This window comes from Xenia sp. Carnegie-2017, unplaced genomic scaffold, assembly GCF_021976095.1.
Source record: "Xenia sp. Carnegie-2017 unplaced genomic scaffold, XeniaSp_v1 HiC_scaffold_6, whole genome shotgun sequence".
Classification (NCBI taxonomy): Eukaryota; Metazoa; Cnidaria; class Anthozoa; order Malacalcyonacea; family Xeniidae; genus Xenia; species Xenia sp. Carnegie-2017.
Genome location: NW_025813526.1, coordinates 9,762,570 through 9,786,868, shown reverse-complemented (window position 1 = coordinate 9,786,868; position 24,299 = coordinate 9,762,570). Strand labels below are relative to the sequence as shown.

The following is a 24,299-nucleotide window of genomic DNA, read 5'->3' as shown; positions in this document are numbered from 1 at the left end:
ACACTTGTTTTGGGAAATTTTGATGAATACTATGATGATAATCCTCAAATTGTAAAAAATGTAAGGAAAAGATCTCGCTGTAAAAAAAATACGTAGTGTCCGGTCTAATAAAGAAGCTCAACCCGAAAAACATTATCGTGAGTTAATTATGCTCTTTACTCCTTGGCGAAATGAACATACTGATTTAGTAGGAAATTGTTGATATTCTGAAGAGCAGGAGAATATTTTTATCGTGTTCATATACTACTAAATGTCCATACAGGAAAAGCAGTACATATTACAAAAGGTAACACGATTTACAGTGCCTTGTGTATACCAGCCAGTCAGTCACTAAAGAACTATAAACCGTTACATTCTGTCAAATTAAACACGATGAGATGCGAACTGGGTTCAAAGTTCATATTACTTGATGAAGTATCAATGGTTGGCCATAATAAGTTCGCGATTTAATTGAATAACCGTTTAAAAACGTTTAAAAGGAATCAAAGAAGATTTTGGCGGTGTAAGTATAAATACAATAGGTTATTTATTTCAAATGAAGCCTGTAATGGATGGTTATATATTCAAAGATGTTCAGTGTTTAAGTTCTTACGATATTGTTGCTCCAAACTTATGGAGAAAGTATCTCAGAATTTTTGAGCTTGATAAAATCATGCGACAGAAGAAAGCAAGAATTTTGCACAGACTCTCAATCGACTTCGTGAAGGTAATCACACTCGCAATGACCATGAAAAATTCAAAAAAAGATGCGTTCAAGAGACTACATGTCCTACAAAACCCCACATTTGTTCATCCAAAATGCTTTAGTTGATGAATATAAGGATAAAGTTTATCAATCATTCAATCGTGCTAATAAATCTAATATTAAGGAACAAGATAGCGTCATTGGAGGTTGGTCAGCTGAACTCAAAGAAAAGATAATGAGACAAATACCTCACGTTTCTCTGAAAATTTTGTCTTATTTTGTTTGTTATTATCTATGTACATGCAGAACCATAGCCTTGTCATTGAAGCGTTAACAAAGCAGCTTGGAGCTATTTGATACCTGACAAAGACAATAATATCATCTTATCACCAATCAACGTTGTGAACAAGTTGTATAATGTTGCTGGATGTATAAAATTGTAGTATTAATGGAAAGTAGGGATGCTGATCGAGATATTATTAATGGTAATGCAAATAACATTTGCATTTTGCTGGATCTATATTCTTGTGGTATTATCTCCGAATAATAACTACTTAACTGAAGTTTTGTGGGACATCATAACAAAAAATTTAAAATTTGTGAAAACTTTATATTCTTTTAATCCAATCTATGCCGCCATCCTACTTCTTCCTTTTTCTTAACATTATTCAGTTAAACGTGTTCTGTGGGTAATGTTTTAGTGTAAATTATTAATTTTGTATTATTCTCACTCTTGTAAACCGTGTTTTATATTTAAATACTTTCATTAAAGATGTATTAAAAATATGATATGAAAGATAACATCAGAGACGTAACTGGAACGTTAATTAGACGGTGAGGGTACATATTCATATTATCCGTTGTGCCATATTGATTTCTTTTAAAGTGAATTGAATTAAAAAAAATCAGAAGCGCACAACGTAATATATGAATATACACACCCCCAATCGTTTAAATTTTTGTCTTACTGTGATTGGTTTGACAGATTTTGACTGATAGCCAACTGAACTAACACAGTCAAGCTCACTGTCTGCATTGAATGTTTGAGCATTTTATAGCAATTTTCTAATGCATGATAGAAACTACAATCAGCCGGAGTTTAGGGAAATCTTTTACAAATTCATTTATTCACGTGAATGCTGCTGTCTAGGCTGTAAATTTTTTCAATAGGGTGAAAAATTTATAGATGAATTGTAAATGCTTGGCAAAGATGGTCTCGCAAGCGTCATTTCAGTCATTGCTTTTCAAAAGCAAGCCATCATTGTTTAGAGTTTTCTCAACAGAAATTTACGTCTAAAATCGTAAGTAAAGGACAACTGAAGTGTCTGCATGAATGTAAAATATCAAAGACAATTTATGCGAGTATGTGATGCGATCTATGTCAATGTGGCGTATGGTATGCAGATTGATGCTTCTAAAATTGTTGTTGCCGAGGACTTTCAGCTTTGATTTTTTAGTACTTGGGGAATCTTGGCCGTTATATGGCAGCGAAATTCCACATTCCTTCAAATGTATTTCAATGGACCAAAATTCTGTAGCCATAATCTGCTATTATTTACCTTATTATAAACAAATGTTTGGGGCTTTTCAGTTTATGATCATATTATAGTACACATTGTTTAAGATTTGAGACAACTAATATTGATTAAATGAGAAGCTGTTTACTATAAACTGTGATTATGAGTCTTTATGATCCATGAAGCTTTTTATTTTGACAATTTGACTGTAATGGCATTAAACCTGAGAATTTTACATACACTAAATTTTGAGGCATGTCACATATTGTCCCCTTTTCTAACTGAAAATCTCATCTAGAGATATCAAGGTGTGTTGATCTACGGCTCATACCAGATTGTTTGCCAGAAATTCTTAAGGGCTACTGATGCATGAAAAGAATTTTCTATAAAGTAAAAATGTCTTTCTACGTATGCAGATAAACATTGAAATTTGGAAAAACAGCAAAGTATTATTCATGATCACTAGGTAATTTTTCCGATAATCGTTATAATTTCTATACTAAATTATTTCAGATTTACATTTAAACAAGTTTTGATTATATAAAAAGATACTTATTATGACCAGTAAGAATGACACATGCACCAAATTTAACATTCATGTAATTATATGATTAAAGGCATATTGGTTACATTTTGTTTATATTGGCAAATGCAATGCTACTGGTTATTGAAATATAGCACACTTTGCATAAACTTACAGAAGATAATAGTCTATTGAAATGCCAAATAAACATTAATGGCATTAAGCTTTCGTTAAATTGCAAAATTTCACTCTGATAATCTTTGTTCTAACTTTATCAGAAAAAAATTTTTTCTCAAAAGGTGTTTTTTCTCAAAAGGTGAATTTCCTGGCACTGTATGTGTAGATTGGTAAAGGGTTACAATAAACTTGTATAGTTTGAAGTTTGAGCTTTTCTACATCTATGAACTGTCACTTGTAGTGTTTTTACTATCGTTAGGTTTTTCAGTTTGTGGTTTGTTGTGTATTTTGTTTAATACTTTGTTGGTAAAGTTTCGTGGGTAATTGTTGTTTATGAATGTAGTGTATAAGTAGTTGCATTCATTCTTCTTGGCTTCTTCTGTATTGCAGTGTGTTTTAGTCCTCTTAAATAGAGTTCGTATGCAACTAATTTTGTGTTGTGTTGGGTGATTGCCATTAAAGTTGAGTATTTGGTCTGTGTGTGTATTTTTGCGGAATACTTGTGTGTTTAATGTGCCGTCATGTGATCTGGTAAGTAGAATATCGAGGAAGGTAAGTTGTTTGTTCTGTTCTTTGTCCATGGTGAAGGTTATGTTCTGTGTGGTGTTGTTTATTGTGTGTAGAATGTGTTCTGTTTTGTCTTTTTTGACGATAGCAAAGATGTCGTCAACAAATCTTCTCCATAGTCTGATGTGTGCGTTGTTGGTGACTGACTGCTTTTCAAGGTGTTGCATAACAGCTTCTGCAAGGAAGGTGGATAAAGGAGAACCCATTGGTGTTCCTGAGATTTGTCGTTAATATGAATTTTGGAAGGAGAATTCAGTGGAGAGGCAGAGCTCAAGCAGATCGATGATATCGTCTTGGTCTAGTTCGGTTGTGATTTTCCATGAGTTGTTGTTAGTAAGTAGTTCGTTCGTGACTTGTTTGGCTATGTTTAGTGGTATGGATGTGAAAAGTATTAAACAAAATACACAACAAACCACAAACTGAAAAACCTAACGAAGATACAGACGAACCAGTAAAAATAGTGACATTACCATAAATAAACGGAACATCAGAAATGACATCAAGACTACTCTTACAAAGTAACGACAAACCTCTGCCTCAAAAGATCAGTCACACTTAACAACGAAGAACAAAAAGCTATCAGAAACTTACGAAACGAAGAAGGCATAGTCATACTACCAGCCGACAAAGGACGCAAAACTGTAATCATGGGCAAATCAGACTACATCAACAAAGCGACGACCCTCTTACAAGACACCAACACGTATGAGCCTCTACAAACAGACCCCAACAAAACCACTACCAACCGCATCAACAAGAAATTAAAACAACTAAAAGACAAAAAGAAACTTAATGAAACCGTCTAAAAAAGAGTCCGACCCAACGACTCCTCCACCGCCAAACTATATGGACTACCAAAGATTCACAAAGAAAACAACCCGCTACGACCAATTGTATCTCTTCCTGGATCTCCCACGTATGAACTATCAAAATATCTTTCTAATATTCTGCACCCACTAGTAAAATCATCACATCATACTATCAAAAATGCCACAACTTTCCTCACCAATATTAAAAATGTAAAACTAAAACCAGACGAAATCATGATATCTTACGATGTAGTGTCACTTTTTATATCCATACCACTAAACATAGCCAAACAAGTCACAAACGAACTACTTACTAACAACAACTCATGGAAAATCAAAACCGAACTAGACCAAGACGATATCATCGATCTGCTCGAGCTCTGCCTCTCCACTGAATTCTCCTTCCAAAATTCATATTAACGACAAATCTCAGGAACACCAATGGGTTCTCCTTTATCCACCTTCCTTGCAGAAGCTGTTATGCAACACCATGAAAAGCAGTCAGTAATGAAAAACGCACACATCAGACTATGGAGAAGATTTGTTGACGACATCTTTGCTATCGTCAAAAAAGACAAAACAGAACACATTCTACACACAATAAACAACACCACACAGAACATAACCTTCACCATGGACAAAGAACTGAACAAACAACTTACCTTCCTAGATATTCTACTTACCAGATCACATGACGGCACATTAAACACACAAGTATTCCGCAAAAATACACACACAGACCAAATACTCAACTTTAATAGCAATCACCCAACACAACACAAAATTAGTTGCATACGAACTCTCTTTAAGAGGACTAAAACACACTGCAATACAGAAGAAGCCAAGAAGAATGAACGCAACTACTTATACACTACATTCATAAACAACAATTACCCACGAAACTTTACCAACAAAGTATTAAACAAAATACACAACAAACCACAAACTGAAAAACCTAACGAAGATACAGACGAACCAGTAAAAATAGTGACATTACCATAAATAAACGGAACATCAGAAATGACATCAAGACTACTCTTACAAAGTAACGACAAACCTCTGCCTCAAAAGATCAGTCACACTTAACAACGAAGAACAAAAAGCTATCAGAAACTTACGAAACGAAGAAGGCATAGTCATACTACCAGCCGACAAAGGACGCAAAACTGTAATCATGGGCAAATCAGACTACATCAACAAAGCGACGACCCTCTTACAAGACACCAACACGTATGAGCCTCTACAAACAGACCCCAACAAAACCACTACCAACCGCATCAACAAGAAATTAAAACAACTAAAAGACAAAAAGAAACTTAATGAAACCGTCTAAAAAAGAGTCCGACCCAACGACTCCTCCACCGCCAAACTATATGGACTACCAAAGATTCACAAAGAAAACAACCCGCTACGACCAATTGTATCTCTTCCTGGATCTCCCACGTATGAACTATCAAAATATCTTTCTAATATTCTGCACCCACTAGTAAAATCATCACATCATACTATCAAAAATGCCACAACTTTCCTCACCAATATTAAAAATGTAAAACTAAAACCAGACGAAATCATGATATCTTACGATGTAGTGTCACTTTTTATATCCATACCACTAAACATAGCCAAACAAGTCACAAACGAACTACTTACTAACAACAACTCATGGAAAATCAAAACCGAACTAGACCAAGACGATATCATCGATCTGCTCGAGCTCTGCCTCTCCACTGAATTCTCCTTCCAAAATTCATATTAACGACAAATCTCAGGAACACCAATGGGTTCTCCTTTATCCACCTTCCTTGCAGAAGCTGTTATGCAACACCATGAAAAGCAGTCAGTAATGAAAAACGCACACATCAGACTATGGAGAAGATTTGTTGACGACATCTTTGCTATCGTCAAAAAAGACAAAACAGAACACATTCTACACACAATAAACAACACCACACAGAACATAACCTTCACCATGGACAAAGAACTGAACAAACAACTTACCTTCCTAGATATTCTACTTACCAGATCACATGACGGCACATTAAACACACAAGTATTCCGCAAAAATACACACACAGACCAAATACTCAACTTTAATAGCAATCACCCAACACAACACAAAATTAGTTGCATACGAACTCTCTTTAAGAGGACTAAAACACACTGCAATACAGAAGAAGCCAAGAAGAATGAACGCAACTACTTATACACTACATTCATAAACAACAATTACCCACGAAACTTTATCAACAAAGTATTAAACAAAATACACAACAAACCACAAACTGAAAAACCTAACGATAGTAAAAATAGTGACATTACCATATATAAACGGAACATCAGAAATGACATCAAGACTACTCCGACCATTCAAAATAAACATCGCACATAAACCAACACACAAACTCAAATCATACTTCACTAAACATAAAGACCGAACAACGACATTCGACACAACCAACGCGGTCTACATGATACCATGTAAAGATTGCCCCAAACAGTACATAGGACAAACATCCAAGAAAATTAAAACAAGACTCACTGATTACAAGAATGCCATCAAACGACGCAACCCAAAATCACTACCAGCAGAACATACCTACGATACCAACCACACATTTGACTGGACAAAAACACAACTTCTTGGACGCGCACAGACAAAACACGCACGAGAATTCAAAGAGGCATGGTACAGCAAAGACAACAACACAATTAACAGACATATTGACATCCCCATCATCTATTCACAAATAAAGACAAAACCAAAACAACAAACTAATAACACAACGACTAAAATAAAACACTCGAATTTCATTAACGTAATCGATACACCCGATACCATGACAACGCATCTTATACCATCCAATAATATCAACTCAACTACTAACCAACCAATCAGACGCTCCAAACGCCTACAAAATCTTTGTAAATAATATATTGTCACATTCTGACGAAGGCTCGAAGCACCAAGTTGAAAGCTTAATAAAAAATTTAAAACAAATCCAGAGAATCCTTATCATTATCATATATATATATATATATATATATATATATATATATATATATATATATATATATATATATATATATATCAAAGTGTATTACAATGTGCCCTCCCGGCTATCACCATAATAAAATGGTGACTCCTGCACTTGGGACACAGGACGTACGGTTACACATTGTATGGATTGTATTGTAGAGTCACCAGAGCTCTCAAACCTGTACTTCTTGTGTCCCGCGTGTCATTAAGATTGGATTTCCTTAACGACGCGAACTTGTGAGTTCACTACCTATACTTTCAAAAAAAAATGGCCTCCTTAAAAAAAACAAGAAATGCTATAGCTGTTGCGTATGACGCCGCTTTGATAAACGAAGAAGAATTTGCGCTTTTGTATGATATTTCGCGTACAAAGTACCCAGAATTAAAACATGGCGACTATTCATCTTTTGATTTGGAGGAAATTGATGAAGTTACATGTGCTGTAGACTTTCGTTTTAAGAAACACGAAATTCCTTTGCTGGCTGAAGCGTTAGATTTTCCTCATCGTTTCAAATGTAAACAATGAACAGTTTGTGATGGGCTGGAAGCTCTCTGCCTTGTCCTTCGTCGGTTTGCTTATCCATGTAGATTCAGTGATCTTGTACCGCAGTTTGGCAGGTCTGTTCCAGAACTCAGCATGATCATGAATACCGCTGTTGACTACATTTTTGACAGGTATGGGTACAAAATAACCTGTTGGAATCACCAGTTGCTCAGCCCAGAAAATCTGAAGATTTATGCTGAAACCATGCATCAAAAAGGAGCAGCTCTTGATAATTGCTTTGGTTTCATTAATGGGACAGTAAGGCAGATTTGTAGACCAGGTGAAATGCAGCGAATAGTGTACAATGGTCACAAGAGGGTCCATGCTCTTAAGTTCCAATCAGTTACACTTCCAAATGGAATAATTGAAACATGTTTGGACCAATAGGTAAATGCAATGTCAAGGGTAAATTCTGTTGAAAAACAAACTGAGTTATTTTTCTTTTAGAAGGAAGAAGGCAAGATTCTGCCATGCTGGCTGAATCAGGACTTCTGAATGACCTTGAAGAGTTTGCTCATTGGAATGGAAAACCCATGTGCCTATATGGAGATCCCGCATATCCTCTGTGCATTCATTTGCAAGCACCATACCGAAACCTACCACTAACCATGCCAATGGAAGAATTCAATAAGTCAATGAGTGCTGTGAGAATATCAGTGAGGTGGATTTTTGGTGACATTATAAACTACTTTAAATTCCTTGATTTTAAGAAGAATCTAAAAATTAGCTTAAGTTCTGTGGGCAAAATGTATATAGTCGCATCACTGCTTAGAAATGCTCCAACTTGTCTTCAATCAAATATGACAAGTGATTTTTTTCAGTTGGAGCCCCCCTCTCTTCAAACGTATTTCTCATAATTTTTTTGTGAATATTTCTTGTTTCTCATACATTGTAATTACAAATTATTTTATTTGCCTGAAATTTCTGTTAAAAAAACATGATTAGTTCATTTGTCAGCAATTTTTGATAAAAGAGCTACTAGGGCTTGTGATAGTTGTTGCTGTTGTTGAACCAGTAGCATTTGATTTGCTTGAATTTGCTGGTTTTGTTGCCTTTGCAATTCAATCATGTTTTGCAGCAACTGATTTTGTTTCTCCATGAATTGCTGTTGACTTTCTTTCTCATTCTGTATTTGCAGCCTTTGCATTTCTATTTTCTCTCTTTCCAATTTTAAGCTTTCCTCTCTTAATTTTCTTTCTTTCTCCCACTTTTCTCTTAGAAACTCTAAAGTAGAATATCCTCCTTTCCTAACTTTTTTTCTAGCACCACCTTGCTCGCTTTCATTTCGCTTCCTGGTTTCGGATAGATTTTCCATAGCCCTTCTCCTTATCTCCTCTGCTGCTTCTTTGTCTGCATTATTTTTTCTTCATTCAGCAGCTGTAGCCTCAGCATGAATAACATCACTAGCTTTTTCTCTAAGATGAATTTCTTCAAGTAAATCATCCAGCTCAGTTGCTTCTGGAGAAATGCCACTTGCATTTATTTCTTCCCTTTCTTTCTTGCAATAGTTTGCAAGCAATTTTCGTACTCTGTGTCTTACTGCACGCTGGTCAACACGAATGCACAGTTGATCATGTTGCCCTAACTTCTTAGCAACGGCTTCCCACACCTTTCCTCTTTCAAGGGATTTTTTTCTTGTTTCAAAAAGTCTTGACAAAACAACGGCTTTGCACAGTTCGACATTATACTTTGCTGTCCACTTCATAACAAAACTGATTCTAAAACAATTTAGAAATATATAGTGGCCAAAATTGATATATGAGTACTCGTTGCATAGTATTTTTAAGCAAGCATAAAAGGGGAACACAAACCGTTATTACAAAGTAAGACAAATTTTAAAGCCACTGGATGTTAATTTAGCTAAACAATTAATTTAACTCACGGTGAATTTCGTGGTGTACTTGATGAGCAATCACTTGATGCGGATGAAAACTGTTCTGCCATTTTCTTGCCTTGCTAAAAGCAAAAATGTAAACATATTTTAATCACAGATAAATATCAACACATCAATCACATACCAGACTCCACAGACAATTGTAACAGGTGAATTAAAAGCTGAATACTTACTTTAAAACTTTTTTGTGAAAAATTCCACCTTCGATGTAGTACGACGTGGGATTAAGCATAGACGCCGCGTAGTAGAAGCACGACAAAACACAACGACGCACGCACATGCGCATTGGTTTAAAATTCATTTCCGCTCGCGTTGTAAATGAGCGCGTCGTCAAATCTTAAGGTCACTAGTATTACATTAAGTACGTTAGTAAGTGTTTATTACGATGGCGGCATGCGGAAATGAGTTCTTTTCGTTTATTGAGTGAGCTGAGTTCTGGGTGGAAGATGATGAAGAATTTCTCCAAGAGGCATAAATTACAGCATTTGGTTTTGTTTGAGTAAGGTTGTGATTTCTTTACAATTTTCCAGTTGATGGTGTATGGTGTGTTAGAGTCATAGGCGTACGGGGGGGTGGGCTGGGGGGGCTGCAGCCCCCCCAATTTCTCGAGAATTTGTGTATTCGGGCAAGCATTTACATGATATTCTGGCAAGATACTTACTACAGTTTTTAAATTTTCAATATTAATCTACATCATTTCTAGATCATAAACTGCTTCGGTTCTTGAGCGTGAACGGTCTTTTAATGGATGGTTTTTAAATTGTTTAAATTACTTAAATTTCAGGAGGTAAAATAAAAAATCGCGTAAAGTGATTGGGTGCAAAATTTTTCTTGAGACATAATAGGAGAATTTTACATCCGCCCCATTATAATATAAACAAATTACGTCACGAGAAATCGGTCTATTTACTAGCGATATTGCGACGAATATATTCGGTGTTTACAACTTTTAAACGAACACGAACGCCGATATTTTCAATCAGAGCAAAGCTTTTGGTATTAAATTTATCCACATAACGTTCTCCATTTATAAAAAAGGGCTGAGGTCAGTAAAAGTCTTGAAATGTCTTGAAATTGCGAAAAATCGTCTCCCCACACGCTATCCGTTATACATTAATATATAGATTAACAATCGCTGCGATCCCCAAAAGTGATTTTTAATTTTGCATGAAAATTAGGCTTCGTATGGAGAGGCACTGTCCATTCCATTGATTAGATTAGTGCCATTCACTCTATGATTGTTGTTCAAGGAAACTATTATCCACAAGGGGAAAACATTTAGTAGCCAAGCTCTAATAAAGCGTACATATGGCGTCTCGTAAACGACCGTATCGACATCGCGTTTGGTGCGAGGAATGCAGCAAGGAAATTGACAGTGATTATAAGGAGGTCCACTTTCGACGAGTTCACAATAATGAAAAAGTTAAGTGTCATCGAGTGATGGATTCATCGGATTTATCGCAGTCAAAGATCAGTGGTTTCTTTGTAAAAAGTAACATGACAACCAAGGATGATAACCTAACCTTACAGGAAACAGAATCGAGTGCTAGTAAAGATTTAGCAGCCACTGGGTCTTTTGAGGAAAATCTACCTGAGATTAATTTGAAGGAGCCCATAAGCGAAGACCAAACGGAACCAATGAGAACGTTTATTGATGTTGATGAATTAAATCCACTGACGCAGTTCAGAGAAAATAAAGAATTGAATACGGTCACGGATAATGAAAATCTTACTTCCAGTGACGCACTGTTCATCGAAGAATTTAACTTAAATCAAAATATACAACGCGTTGCAACACCAGAATCAACGACGACGTCTAACACTCTAGACACAACAGCAATACAAGATTTAGATTCAACAGCATCTGTTCTAAATGAACAGACTAGAAAGGTTTCCCTTAACAGTATGAATGAAGAAGAGATTTCCACCTTGCACGCCCCAAAACAGCCTATATTAGGTGAATATCCTGCACGAAAATTCGGCAGTGAAACATTTGTGCGACGATTTCAGCCTGAATGGTACAAGAAATATCCATGGATTAGTTACGAAGTGGATAAAGATGCATGCGTTTGTTTTGCCTGTAAAGAATTTGGGAAGAATACTTCATTTGTGCTTACAAATTGGAAGAAGTCGTCAAAGCTGGCAAAACATGGCAAGAGTGAGAACCACGTCAGATCCATGACAAGATGGCTCCAGTTTAAAGCAATGGAAAGAAAGAAAACCTCCGTACTACAACAGCTGAATAGTGCACACCAGGACCAGGTTGCTATTAACAGACAATACTTAAAAGTAATCATACAATCTTTGATGTACACTGCACAACAAAATGTTGCAATTAGAGGTCATGAAGAGATTCGGGGTGATATATGGGAGATATCTGATATAAATAGAGGAAACTTTCTCGAGTTACTTTGCATAAGATGCAACGATTTGCCTTGGCTGAAATCTAAACTTCAAAGCCAGCTGCAGACACATGCTCAGTGGACATCCCCTGCTATTCAAAATGAACTACTGGAAATAGTAGCAAGTGTCATGCTTGAGAGGATAGCAGAAGAAGCAAGAAGTAGCGACTACTACGGAATAGTTGTCGATGAAACGGCAGACATCAGTCGAACAGAGCAATTATCTCTTTTCCTCAGATATGTTTTCAATGGCGAAACCAAAGAGACATTCACTGGTTTCTATTCAACCAAATCTACGGAAGGAGAAGTATTGTATGAGCTGTTAAAGACAGCCATTGGCAGGCTAGAGTTGACATTGGAAAACATTGTCGCAGAATGCTTTGATGGCGCTGCAAATATGAGTGGCCCTCGCAAAGGACTTGCTGCACGCATGAAGGAGTGCTCACCTCTTAGCATCTATGTTCACTGCCATGGGCATCGGCTTAACTTGGCGCTACAAGATACGATGACTACAATTGAGCCACTTCAGAAAGCTTTAGGTGTGATCCAGAGTCTCCATAATTTCTTGGAAGGAAGTCCCAAACGCCACTCCATCTTCAATGACATCAAGGTCGAAGATGAGGACGAAGATATTACACTGACTATTAAATCGCAGAGTGCTACTAGATGGTCTTGTCGTTGGGCAGCTGTAAAGCAGTAGTAAACCAATTACCTAAGATCATCGAGGTTCTCCTTACACTCTCAAAAGATCGCGATCCGAAGACCTACAATGACAGCAATTCGCTACTTAACTCGATTTGCGACTTTCGGTTCGTTTTTGGTTTGATGGTATTAAAGGTTATTTTATCTAACACCGATGGTTTGAGCAGGTACCTACAAGGAAAGCAAATGGATGTCGCCACAGCAAAGAAGAGTGTTGATGGCGTGATTAAGACATTAATTGGATGTCGTTCCCTCGAAAATTTCGAACTGTTATGGTCACGGGCTGAAATCATAGCACACAAAATTAAGGAGCAAATTGAAGGTACAGAATTCAATTTCAAAGATGCAAAAGTACCAAGATTCCAACAGCCGTCACGGCGGCTCCAAGCTCTCGTCGGTGAAATGGCTGAAGTAAATGCAGAAGTGGAAAATCGAACAGAAAAGATTACTATCGTATCACATGCTACTACCTAAGCATTGACAAGATTGTGGCGGAGATGAAATCAAGATTTGAAGGTAGTGATCAAGAGGTCCTATTGGCACTTGCAGATATTGTGTTCAACAGGTCTCCAACCACGGCGAATGTTGAGTTGGTATCACACTTCTATGGTATCGACAGTGAGCTTCTTAGTAGCGAGAAAAATGTCTTTGAGAATATTGACGTTGATTTCCCTTGTGCTGAGAGAGAAAACGCTGCCAAAATTGTTAAGAGAATGTTCGAAAATGGTGTTCATGAAGTCCTGCCTGTGGCTTACAAAGTATTTTCGATTCTGGCCGCGATCCCGGCAACATCCTGCTCAGCAGAAAGATCTTTTAGCGCTCTTCGTCGCTTAAAACCTATCTTCGAAGTACAATTGGTCAAAACGGTTAAACAGCATTGCCCTAATCAATGTGGAAAGAGCCTATGCAAATAGTACTTTAAAGAACGACATGGAAAAGATAATTAACATTTTTGGACAGCGACGTAATCGTAAATCTTATTTCTTTTAGTCTTAGATCGTCGCACATTTAACTAACTAAATTTCTTCTGCGTCTAGTGTTATATATGACAAAATTTCAAATATCAAATAAAATGTAGTTACTTTCGTAGCATCCTCTTAGCAAATTGTAATGATTTTAGCTTATTAATTGAGATGGCCAGAGACAACATAAGAATATCTATGACGTCATACGTCATATGACGTCATATAATTCGGGCAAATTTAGTCCAGCTCCCCCTAAAAATATGTGCCCGTACGCCTATGGTTAGAGTCTTTTAGTTTCCCTATGTGTTTGCTAAGTTCTGTGGAGTGTTGTTTTGATTTATTTCGGAATGAGCTGGTGTGGTTCAAGTAGCGTGTTTTAAAAGTGTTCTCCGTTAGGCCGATGTAGGTTTCTTTGTGTTTGGTTAGTGTGTTGGTGACTGTGGCTTGGTAGACTACCCCTTTGGTTTGGCATTCTCCTTTTAGTGGGCATTCCTCTTTCTTCCGGCATTTGCATTTTCTGTCTGTGGTGGCGTTTTTCATCGTTTCTTCTTTAGTTAAAACAGTCTTATTGTGTGTAAAAATTATTGTATCAATGTTTGGCATGCAACTGTAACTTAGCTTAAGTATGTTTGTGTTGAAGATTTTGCTGAGTGGATGTTTTTTTTGGAAAGGACCTGTTGATTATACTAAGGAACTTGTGTCCGATGTCTGTGTGGACATTGGAGTTGTATGGTGGGTTGTACCAGGTGATGTTTCCTTTTCTGTTTCTGTTTTTTGACTTGGGTAGTCAAAAAGATGGTAAAAAATTGTATTAATTATATATATATATATATATTTAATCCTTATCATTATCATATATATATATATATATATATATATATATATATATATATATACGAAATGTTATCACTTGTTCAGAATACTAACTTGCAAAATTCAACCTCCCCCTTCCAAAACAATCTACGCCAAGATATGAACAAGATCAAGAAAGATAATATGCTATTTGTGCCAGCCGATAAAACAACTAACATTTACCACATCAATCCAGACACATACCAACAGCTGCTCCAAAGTAACATAACCAAAAACTACAAGAAAGCTTCACCCGACGCAAAAACCGAAATCATTAGAGAAGAGATATCAATAGAGAAAGAACTCAAGCTCGAATGCAGAATCAACGCTCTAGCCGAGAAAGATTGCTTCATCACACTAAAAGACCACAAATCAAACTTCAACAACAACCCGACATCGCGACTCATCAATCCAACAAAATCCGAGATTGGCATCATCAGTAAAAAGATTCTCGAAAGGATCAATAACAAAATAATAGCACACACCGGCGTAAAACAATGGCAAAGCAGTGGCTCAGTGATTGAATGTTTCAAAAGCATCCCCAAGAAGCGCTCACAATCATTCATTAGCTTTGACGTCGTTAATTTCTACTCCTCATTGTCAGATGACCTTCTACCCAAAGCCCTGGAATTTTCTTCCGAATTTGTAGAAGTCACAAAGAAAGACAAGCGCATAATTATACAAGCTAAGAATTCCCTATTATTCAACAGACCTGAAGCATGGCGCAAAAAAGGCAGCAGCTCAAATTTCGACGTAACAATGGGTAGCTTTGACGGAGCGGAAACATGCCAGTTGGTAGGCTCATTTCTCCTCTCAAAACTCCCTACCGACTACAGAAATAACATTGGTTTATTTCGCGACGATGGCCTCGGTGCATTCAATGCTCCCCCCAAGACGATAGAAAAAATCAAGAAAAACTGTGCCGAATATTCAACGAAAACCACCTGAAATTAAACATTGAAGCAAATAAGAAATCCGTGAACTTCCTTGACATCACCTTTGATTTACGATCTGACTCCTTTAAGCCATGCAACAAACCTGGAAACATTCCTCAATACATAAGCATTCACAGCAACCACCCCCCATCTATCCTACGCAGAATCCCGGAAACCATCAACCAGCGGCTCTCAAGAATCTCATCTACCAAGCAATCTTTCGACTCAAGCATACACCCATACCAAGAAGCACTAAAAAAGCGGCTTTAACTACAAATTACAATACAACCCACAAACAACACGAAAGTCAAAAAACAGAAACAGAAGTAAAAACATCACATGGTACAATCCACCATACAACTCCAATGTCCACACAGACATCGGACACAAGTTCCTTAGTATAATCAACAGGTCCTTTCCAAAAAACCATCCACTCAGCAAAATCTTCAACAGAAACACACTTAAGCTAAGTTAGAGTTGCATGCCAAACATCGATACAATAATTTCTGCACACAATAAGACCGTTTTAACCAAAGAAGAAACGATGAAAAACGCCCCTACAGACAGAAAATGCAACTGCCGGAAGAAAGAGGAATGCCCACTAAAAGGAGAATGCCAAACCAAATGGGTAGTCTACCAGGCCACAGTCACCAACACACTGACCAAACACAAATAAACCTACATCGGTCTAACGGAGAACACTTTTAAAACACGCTACTTGAACCACACCAGCTCATTCCGAAATAAATCAAAACAACACTCCACAGAACTCAGCAAACACATATGGAAACTAAAAGACTCTATCATGGAAGTCCGTCGCGAAGCGAGGATGACGTCAGTGGCACCTCATATGGGGTGAGGCGTACTGATTCCTAGGCATGTAATATCCTAGTAGCGTGCGCTGCCCAAGACTCCCCTCTCGGCCTGTACTATGTAGTCAAAAGGAACACATAGTGCTACAGTTTGGAATCGCTTCGGCTGCAGGAGCTGCCAGAAAGATGACAGGGTATGTCAGCAGACTACCTTTGGGCCCAACTTCGGATTTCTGTCAGGTTTACTCCTTAGCCTTTTCATCTCCCGAAGATGCCCACAAGGCAGTGGGACCATTTATCCATGGATGGAGCACACTTGGACATTGGGTCACTCCTGTGGACCCTCGTCCCTCACCGTTGGCTGCCTGTCGCTGCACGTCCGCCCAGTTGTGCAGTGTAAACACCACCCAATGGCATGGTTTAGCCCGCCTGCTGAGACGATGACCGGGGCATGGCGCTTGGAGCCACATGTGAGAGACTTAGGAATGATTGGGACCAGTGATGTCCGTCCACCCTACTGGGTAGAGTGCAGCAGCCCGACACCAAAGGTGATACCCTTCCTCAGAGCCCCAATGCCTAAAAAGACACTAACACACAATATACCATCAACTGGAAAATTGTAAAGAAGTCACGAACTTACTAAAACAAAACCAAACGCTGTAATTTATGCCTCTCGGAGAAATTCTTCGTCATCTTCCACCCAGAACTCAGTTCGCTCAATAAACGAAACGAACTCATTTCCGCATGCCGCCATCGTAATAAACACTTACTAACGTCATTAGTGTAATACTATATCACCTAAACACTTAATTATTCATCTTAGTGTATAAGTTCCATTGTTCTATAGTGATATATTTACTCTCCTGACAAGTGTGGCAAGTTAAATAACTGCCATACGAAACAGCTAAAGGGAATAAATTTCGATGAAGTAATTCGTGGTTTATTTTATTTTCAATTATATATATATATATATACATTCATTAAATCCCCTGAAGAGTGAGCAATCACAAAACAGGCTTGTCGGGATGAATCTGTAGTCCTGTGATTTTTCTTTACACCACTACACATATTTACGCTCTGCTCTCGGGCATCGAGCATTGTTTTATACGGAAAATCATAAATTATAAACTTCCTATATATATATATCTTTGATGGTGCCCCTTTGGTTTTTCCAGTTGATGGTGCCCCTTTGGTTCAGTGCCAAACCAAAGGGGTAGTCTACCAAGCCACAGTCACCAGCAGACTAACCAAACACAAAGAAACCTACATCGGTCTAACGGAGAACACTTTTAAAACACGCTACTTGAACCACACCAGCTCATTCCGAAATAAATCAAAACAACACTCCCTAGAACTCAGCAAACACATATGGAAACTAAAAGACTCTAACACACCATACACCATCAACTGGAAAATTGTAAAGAAATCACAACCCTACTCAAACAAACCAAACGCTGTAATTTATGCCTCTCGGAGAAATTCTTCGTCATCTTCCACCCAAAACTCAGCTCGCTAAATAAACGAAACGAACTTATTTCCGCATGCCGCCATCGTAATAAACACTTACTAACGTCATTAATGTAATACTATATCACTTAATTATTCATCGTTGTGTATAAGTTCCGTTGTGCTATATTTATTCTCCTGACGAGTGTGGCAAGTTAAACAACTGCCATACGAAACAGTTCTGTAGGGAATAAATTCCTATGAAGTAACTCGTGGTTTATTTTATTTTCAATTATATATATATATAAATTTGAAAATTAGTAAATTGTAATCCAGGCATTTAATACATAAAAGGTAAAGTTTCTCCGGATTTTAAATGATTTTTATTGAGCTTTCGACTCCTTGCTTCGAGCCTTCATCAGAATGAGGATATTATTTATTTATACGTGCTGTTAGCTTGGAGACGTTAAGTGCGTCTAATTTGATTAGTGGGTGGAGGAATGTGATTGGATTCTGTGAGTCTTGTCTCAATTTTCTTGAAATGTTGAGCAGTTGAGCAATGCATGATTTCAACCATGAACTACTTATAATATAACACGTAATGTCCAAACATTGTATATTTGGACATGTATAAAAACACTAATAACGAATGTTCAAAACGCTAGTGATATATCTTAATGTTAAAATTAAATGTTCATTCCAGTAGCGCGTTCAAGTGGGCAAACACAGAAATAAAGACTACCCGAGGACTCTGTATTAACTTCTTTCCAACATTCTCTTACGAAAAGTTCATAGTTGATTTCATATAGGAAATTGGAATTTCTATTCTACTCGCGCGACCCGCGACGTTTTATCCGCGTCCTGCGACAGTTAGATACACTCATTCCAATATATTCGCTTATGCAAATGTTACGCTACGCACGATTGATTTTAACAATACAATAAAACATCGAAGGAGTATTAAAGAACTATAGCAAATTTTTGGATACTGTACGCATATAGTTTATTTTCATTCTGTGAAGAACAACCAGAAATCACTGCAGAACAAAAACGCTTATTTGTGAACAAAACAGCACCACAAGGAATGGTATGTCCACTTTATACTTCAAATTACACCTTTTCAAAATATGGCGGATATTATATAAACAGTTAAGCTTTGAGTATATTATTTGTAGCAGATTTTGACTAAAATTACATTCATTTACGTTAAACAATTGCAAATCAGAACAGATCGGACCAGAGGTACTTCAACATTTTACAACAGAAGAAGAAATCATATTTTCAACTGATATGAATGCGACTTGTATTAATTAAATTTTGTGAGTTGTCAAAAATCACAGTGCTTAAAATGCTATAAGATAGCAGTGACCTAGCATGCTTGCTAAAATTTGAATATCAGAGTGCACCGAACAGCACTGTTCATTGTTGTATCTTTAGAAATTAAACATGAATTACCTGAATTAACTGAAATAAAACATGAATTATTTGAGGTTGGACTGTAAGTCCGTTTTGTTGTCAGTTAGAACAAAGAATTGAGATGACATGCGCATGCTTGTAGCTTAGTCACTTTTTAAAGTGATGTCGACTGTGAAGCATTGTGGCTAAAATACATGGAATGCTACCTGTAATAAAAAAGCCTAAGAATTTTTCGAAGCTAAATCTTACAACCAAACACGCAAGATTACACCCAGACACGCGTGCTTATTCCAATCCCCCCGGAGAAAGAGCAATGAAAATCAAGGTAAAAACCTAAAATTCGTAACTCGATTCAACAGTGGTTTTCAGGTATCGTCTCACAGTAACAAAAGGACTAGTTCAGCCCCAAAAATGGAGCCAAAATATTGACCGCAGCACCGCCGCATAATTTAGGGCCGATTTTCACTATTTAAGGAGGGGCCGATTTTGGCCCCTTTTTTCCATGTTTACCCCAAAACTTGGCTGAAACAGCCAAGTTAAGAGGAGCAGTTTAGTCCCATAGCGAGCTATTTTTCCTCTTTTGTCCATTTTAGTTTTCACTCCCATTATATCATCAAATCGGCCATGTCTAAAAAGCAGCCCCGTGCCGAGAAAGAAATGAAACTACTGAAAGTTGCAATTATTAAGACTTGTATACTATACATAAGGACATAACTGTTTGACATCTTCATTAAGACGCTTTACATGCACATACTTTCTTTCTCAAATGAAACTTCACAAAGGAAAATCGAAATAAAACATAATGTATATAACCATGTGTATGCATCATTAGTTAAACACATTTGATAGCACTCCTACTAGACTTTTCACAGAAGATATAGACATTTCTCTGCAATAATTCTCATTAAAATCATATCAAGAAAGCTAGACATTCTTGCCCTCTAAACATTGTACATTGTATGTATGGTAAGTGGCCAAAAAAACAACCTGAGCATCACTCGTCTTTTTTTTTTTGTTATAATGCACAAAACTTTCTCCTCTGCAACAACATATACAATATCTCTTTGATAGAGGTTAAAAAAAGCGTGGTTCTATGATAGAAAGGCATAGCACACAATTTATAAAATTAGCTTGAGACTGTACAATAATTTCTTAATAGCCTATACTTTCATTTGGGTGCACAAGATACACAAGTAATGTGAGAAACAAAAATGGAGTAAGATACATGGTTATACTCATTTTATAGTAAAGATCTAGTGCAAGTCTTACCTTATCAATTTTGAATAACAGCTTCTTTATTAACATATGTCGGTACCTTTCTGTTGGGCTGCTTGAACACATCTTAAGCAATTTTGATAGCGGTATAAACATAAAAACTATAAAGTTTTTACAATAACGTTAATCAGGGGCTGACCTAGAGTAGGTCAAATCCGTCGCGCGACTGATGTTTGATATTCAAAAATTACCTATTCATATTAATTAAAAATTCATTAATTATTCTTACTTTATTATCGTATTTACTTAGTGATAAAAATCCAGCTTTATTTATTATTGAAAACTAATGACTAATCCAATGAATATCTCCTTGGTAACCAGATCAGTTGAATTTTAATTGACCTGGAATAACCGACTGATACCGGGGTGGCTTGACTGGTTCGACTGATAAAGGAGTCTGAACGCCAGAAACGCTATTTTATTGGTCAATGGCCAGATCAGTGGACAGTCCGGAATGGTCTTCACTGATAAGGGGGGTGGCCGGACGTATAAGAGAGTCCAATTGCTATCTTTCAATTAGATAATTTGAATTTTTGTTTTATTGTGATTGGTTTGACGGATTTAAAAATTTATGGATAAATTGTAAATGCTTGGTAGAGACGATCTCGCGAGCGACATTTCAGTCATTGATGTTCAAAAGCAAGCCAACATTATTTTGAGTTTTATCAGCAGAAATTTACATCCAAAATCGTAAGTAAAGGACAACTGAAGTGTATGCATGAATGTAATTTATCAAAGTCAATTTATGCGAGTGTGTTTTGCAATTTATGTTAATATGGCGTATGGTAAGCAGATTGATGCTTCCTTTAAAATTGTTGTTGCCGAAGGACTTTTAGCTATGATTTCTTTAGTGCTTGGGGAATGGTGGCCGTTATATGGCAGCGAAATCCTACATTTCTGCAAATATATTTCAATTGACAAAAAATCTGTAGCCATAAGGCGCCATACTATTATTTACTTTATCATTAACAAATCTTTGGGGCTTTTCAGTTTATGATCATTGATCATTCAATCATTGGACAGTTATACTACATATTGTTTAAGATTTGAGAAAACTAACATTGATTACATGAGAAGCTGTTTACTATAAACTGTGATTTTGAGTCTTCTGATGCATGAAGCTTTTTATTTTGACAATTTGACTGGAATGGTATTAAACCTGAGTATTTCACATACATGAAATGTTGTCCCATGTCACATATTGTCCCCTTTTCTAACTGAACACCTCATGTAGAGATGTAAAGGTGTGTTAATCTATGGCTTATAACAGATTGCTTGCCATAAATTCCAAAGAGCTATTGATGTATGAAAAGCATTTTCTATTAAGTAAGAATGTCTTTCTTTGTATGCAGATAAACTTTGAAATTTGGCAAAACAACAAAGTATTTTTCATGATCATTATGTAATTTTTCTGATGATCATTATAATTTCTAAACTAAATTATTTCAGACTTACATTTAAACGAGCTTTGATCGTATGAAAAGATATTTATCATAACCAATAAGCATGACATATGAACCAATTTTAACATTCATTTAATTATATAAAGACATGTTGCTTACATTCTGTATGTATTTGCAAATGCAATGCTACTAGTGATTGCTATATAGCACACCTTGCATATACTTACAGAAAATAATAGTCTAGTGAAATGCTTAATTAACATTAACGGCATTAAGCTGTCCTTAATTGCAAATTCTCACTCTGATAATTTTTGCTTAATCTTTGGCAGAAAAAGAATTTCAGTTGTTTCTCAAAAGGTGAATTTGCTGGCCCTGATGTGGAGATGGGTAAAGGGTTACAATAAACTTGCATGGTTAGAAGTCTGAGCTTTTCTATATCTATGAACTGTCATTTGTTGTACCAAATTTCTAACTTAACTCATTACATAGAGGTTTGAATGGGGGTCTCTAGGGGGGTCTATGCCTGACAACTTGGTAGAAATTTTTAAACACTGTATCTATTTTTGAATAGCATTATTGTAAAATAAATTTAACGTTCCTAGACATGCTAATGGGCCATATATTTGACATGATAATGATCCTAAATATTTGGCAAAACATTCAAGTATTGTTCACTTCATTTTTTTGGAAATAAACGTAAGCAAAACGTGTTGTTTTTACGCAAAAACGATGCCCACAAAATACATTTTGTATTGCTCTAAAACGCTGAAAATGGCAAATTCAAGGATGTGAAACTCAAAATTTCTCAGGGATGAATGCCCCAGACCCCCCAGTCGTAGAGCGCCTCCGACGTCTTATGACTGATGTTTCAAAAATCCTAGATCCGCCCCTGAGGTTGATACTTTAAGTGCTCACGTCACGTACCATACCAGAAATTTTAGACCAAACTTCAATAGCAGCACGCTTTCGTATTAAAGTCATGAACATATCACAGAACTCTGCCCAATATTGGAAACAATTTCCCATCAATCTTTGCATCTGAGAATTAAAAACGTATGTTATCTTTGTCGACACATTGCAAAACCTAGTTGCAAGCTTGTAACAAAAAACCCTTTTTCAATATTAATTAATCATCGAATGCTCTCGCTTCAAGCTTGAGTGTCTGCACTTACGTTAAGTAAGCTATACTATAAGCCAATTTTTTCAAAGCATTTCTGAATGATTAATAAACTAGCACATCATTGCTCGTGATATTTCAATGCACAGGCTTGGATAAATAGAATAACACGTTTATCATCACGTGAAAGCACACGTGATCTTTGCCCGACCTTGGTCAATGTCTAGCCTTGATATAATGCTAAGACTTCAAAAGAGCGGTAGTTTATACAAAACATACCAGTGAAATAGGCAAAGTATTTTTATCATGTTATTTTTATATATTACTTTAGGGAAAATAAACGTTTCATTCATCTGCGATATAAATTTAGTTTTTTTCTTTTACAATTAGTATAATTGAGAAACTGCTTGATTAAAATCTCGGAAAACAGTGTATATTGTTTACCCTCAATCGGCATTTTTCTTTCGAATAAACAACGTCGATCTCAAGTAAGCAAAACACACTGTTTTCCTCGGTGTTAAACATAAGAAGCCTTCAATATATTAGAAATGTCTTGAAAAATTCAAAGATCACTGTAGGATTGCCAACTACTGTGAACTTGAAGCTTTAATTATGTCTACTCGATCCGCGTTTTAAATATCTTTTTAATCCAACGAATATCTTTATGTAAAAGCTGTAGAATATTTAAGCTTACAATGGCTCACACAAAGTTTCTTTAGTGTATAAACTTATGTCTTAAATCAACTTGGTAGAAATGTTCCTCAGAATCTTAAAATTTAGCAATGTCTTTTGTGTATATATGAGGCTTTAAAGTTCACTTGTGCTTTATCTTAAAAAAAAACCCAAGCAAACACAGCTAAATAATCTCAAAGGGGTACAGCAATAACTCTTACTAAAATTTTTGGCGAACTAAATATCAAATTTTCGTCGTACTATTTGATTTAGTTTGTTCAAACGCTATTTAAACGGTTAAAATGGCCAAAAAGGCATTCTTAAAGACAATACCTGACATATACTGCAAAGACAATACCTGCTGTACACTCCTATAATTCAATCACTTTCAAAACCAAAACAAATAAAGAGAATGGTCTTATCCAAAATCTCTTTACTTTGAATTACAATACAATATTATTTTTCTTGAAATATTATAAACATCTACGGTCGTCCTCACAGTGAAAACAGCAATCGAAACATGCGTGCAGCATGAAGTAGTTTGCCGCC

General features: G+C 36.5%; 3 protein-coding genes across 5 annotated transcripts in view; 2 read left to right on the top strand and 1 right to left on the bottom strand.

The window, feature by feature from the left end:
* Positions 1 to 8,805: 8,805 nt before the first annotated feature.
* LOC124457088 (reticulocyte-binding protein homolog 2a-like) lies at positions 8,806 to 9,803 on the bottom strand. Its single transcript, XM_047007377.1, has 3 exons — positions 9,742 to 9,803; positions 9,446 to 9,577; positions 8,806 to 9,223 (listed from the first exon to the last, which is right to left on the bottom strand). Exons 1-3 carry the CDS (start codon positions 9,801 to 9,803, stop codon positions 8,806 to 8,808), a joined length of 612 nt encoding a protein of 203 aa, XP_046863333.1.
* A 526-nt stretch (positions 9,804 to 10,329) lies between these two features.
* Positions 10,330 to 12,855, top strand: LOC124457087 (zinc finger MYM-type protein 1-like). The gene is made up of 2 exons (XM_047007376.1): positions 10,330 to 10,798; positions 11,004 to 12,855. Exon 2 carries the CDS (start codon positions 11,062 to 11,064, stop codon positions 12,853 to 12,855), a length of 1,794 nt encoding a protein of 597 aa, XP_046863332.1. The 5' UTR covers positions 10,330 to 10,798; positions 11,004 to 11,061.
* A 5,813-nt stretch (positions 12,856 to 18,668) lies between these two features.
* LOC124457498 overlaps positions 18,669 to 24,299 on the top strand; it is a 51,495-nt gene continuing 45,864 nt past the window's right edge. For 2 of the 3 annotated variants that reach the window (XM_047007737.1, XM_047007736.1), the window contains exon 1: positions 18,669 to 18,954. In XM_047007737.1, the coding sequence (XP_046863693.1) occupies positions 18,952 to 18,954 (3 nt within the window). In that variant the 5' untranslated portion in view covers positions 18,669 to 18,951. The remainder of the gene's footprint in view (positions 18,955 to 24,299) is intronic. The other variant, XM_047007738.1, reaches the window with a different exon arrangement.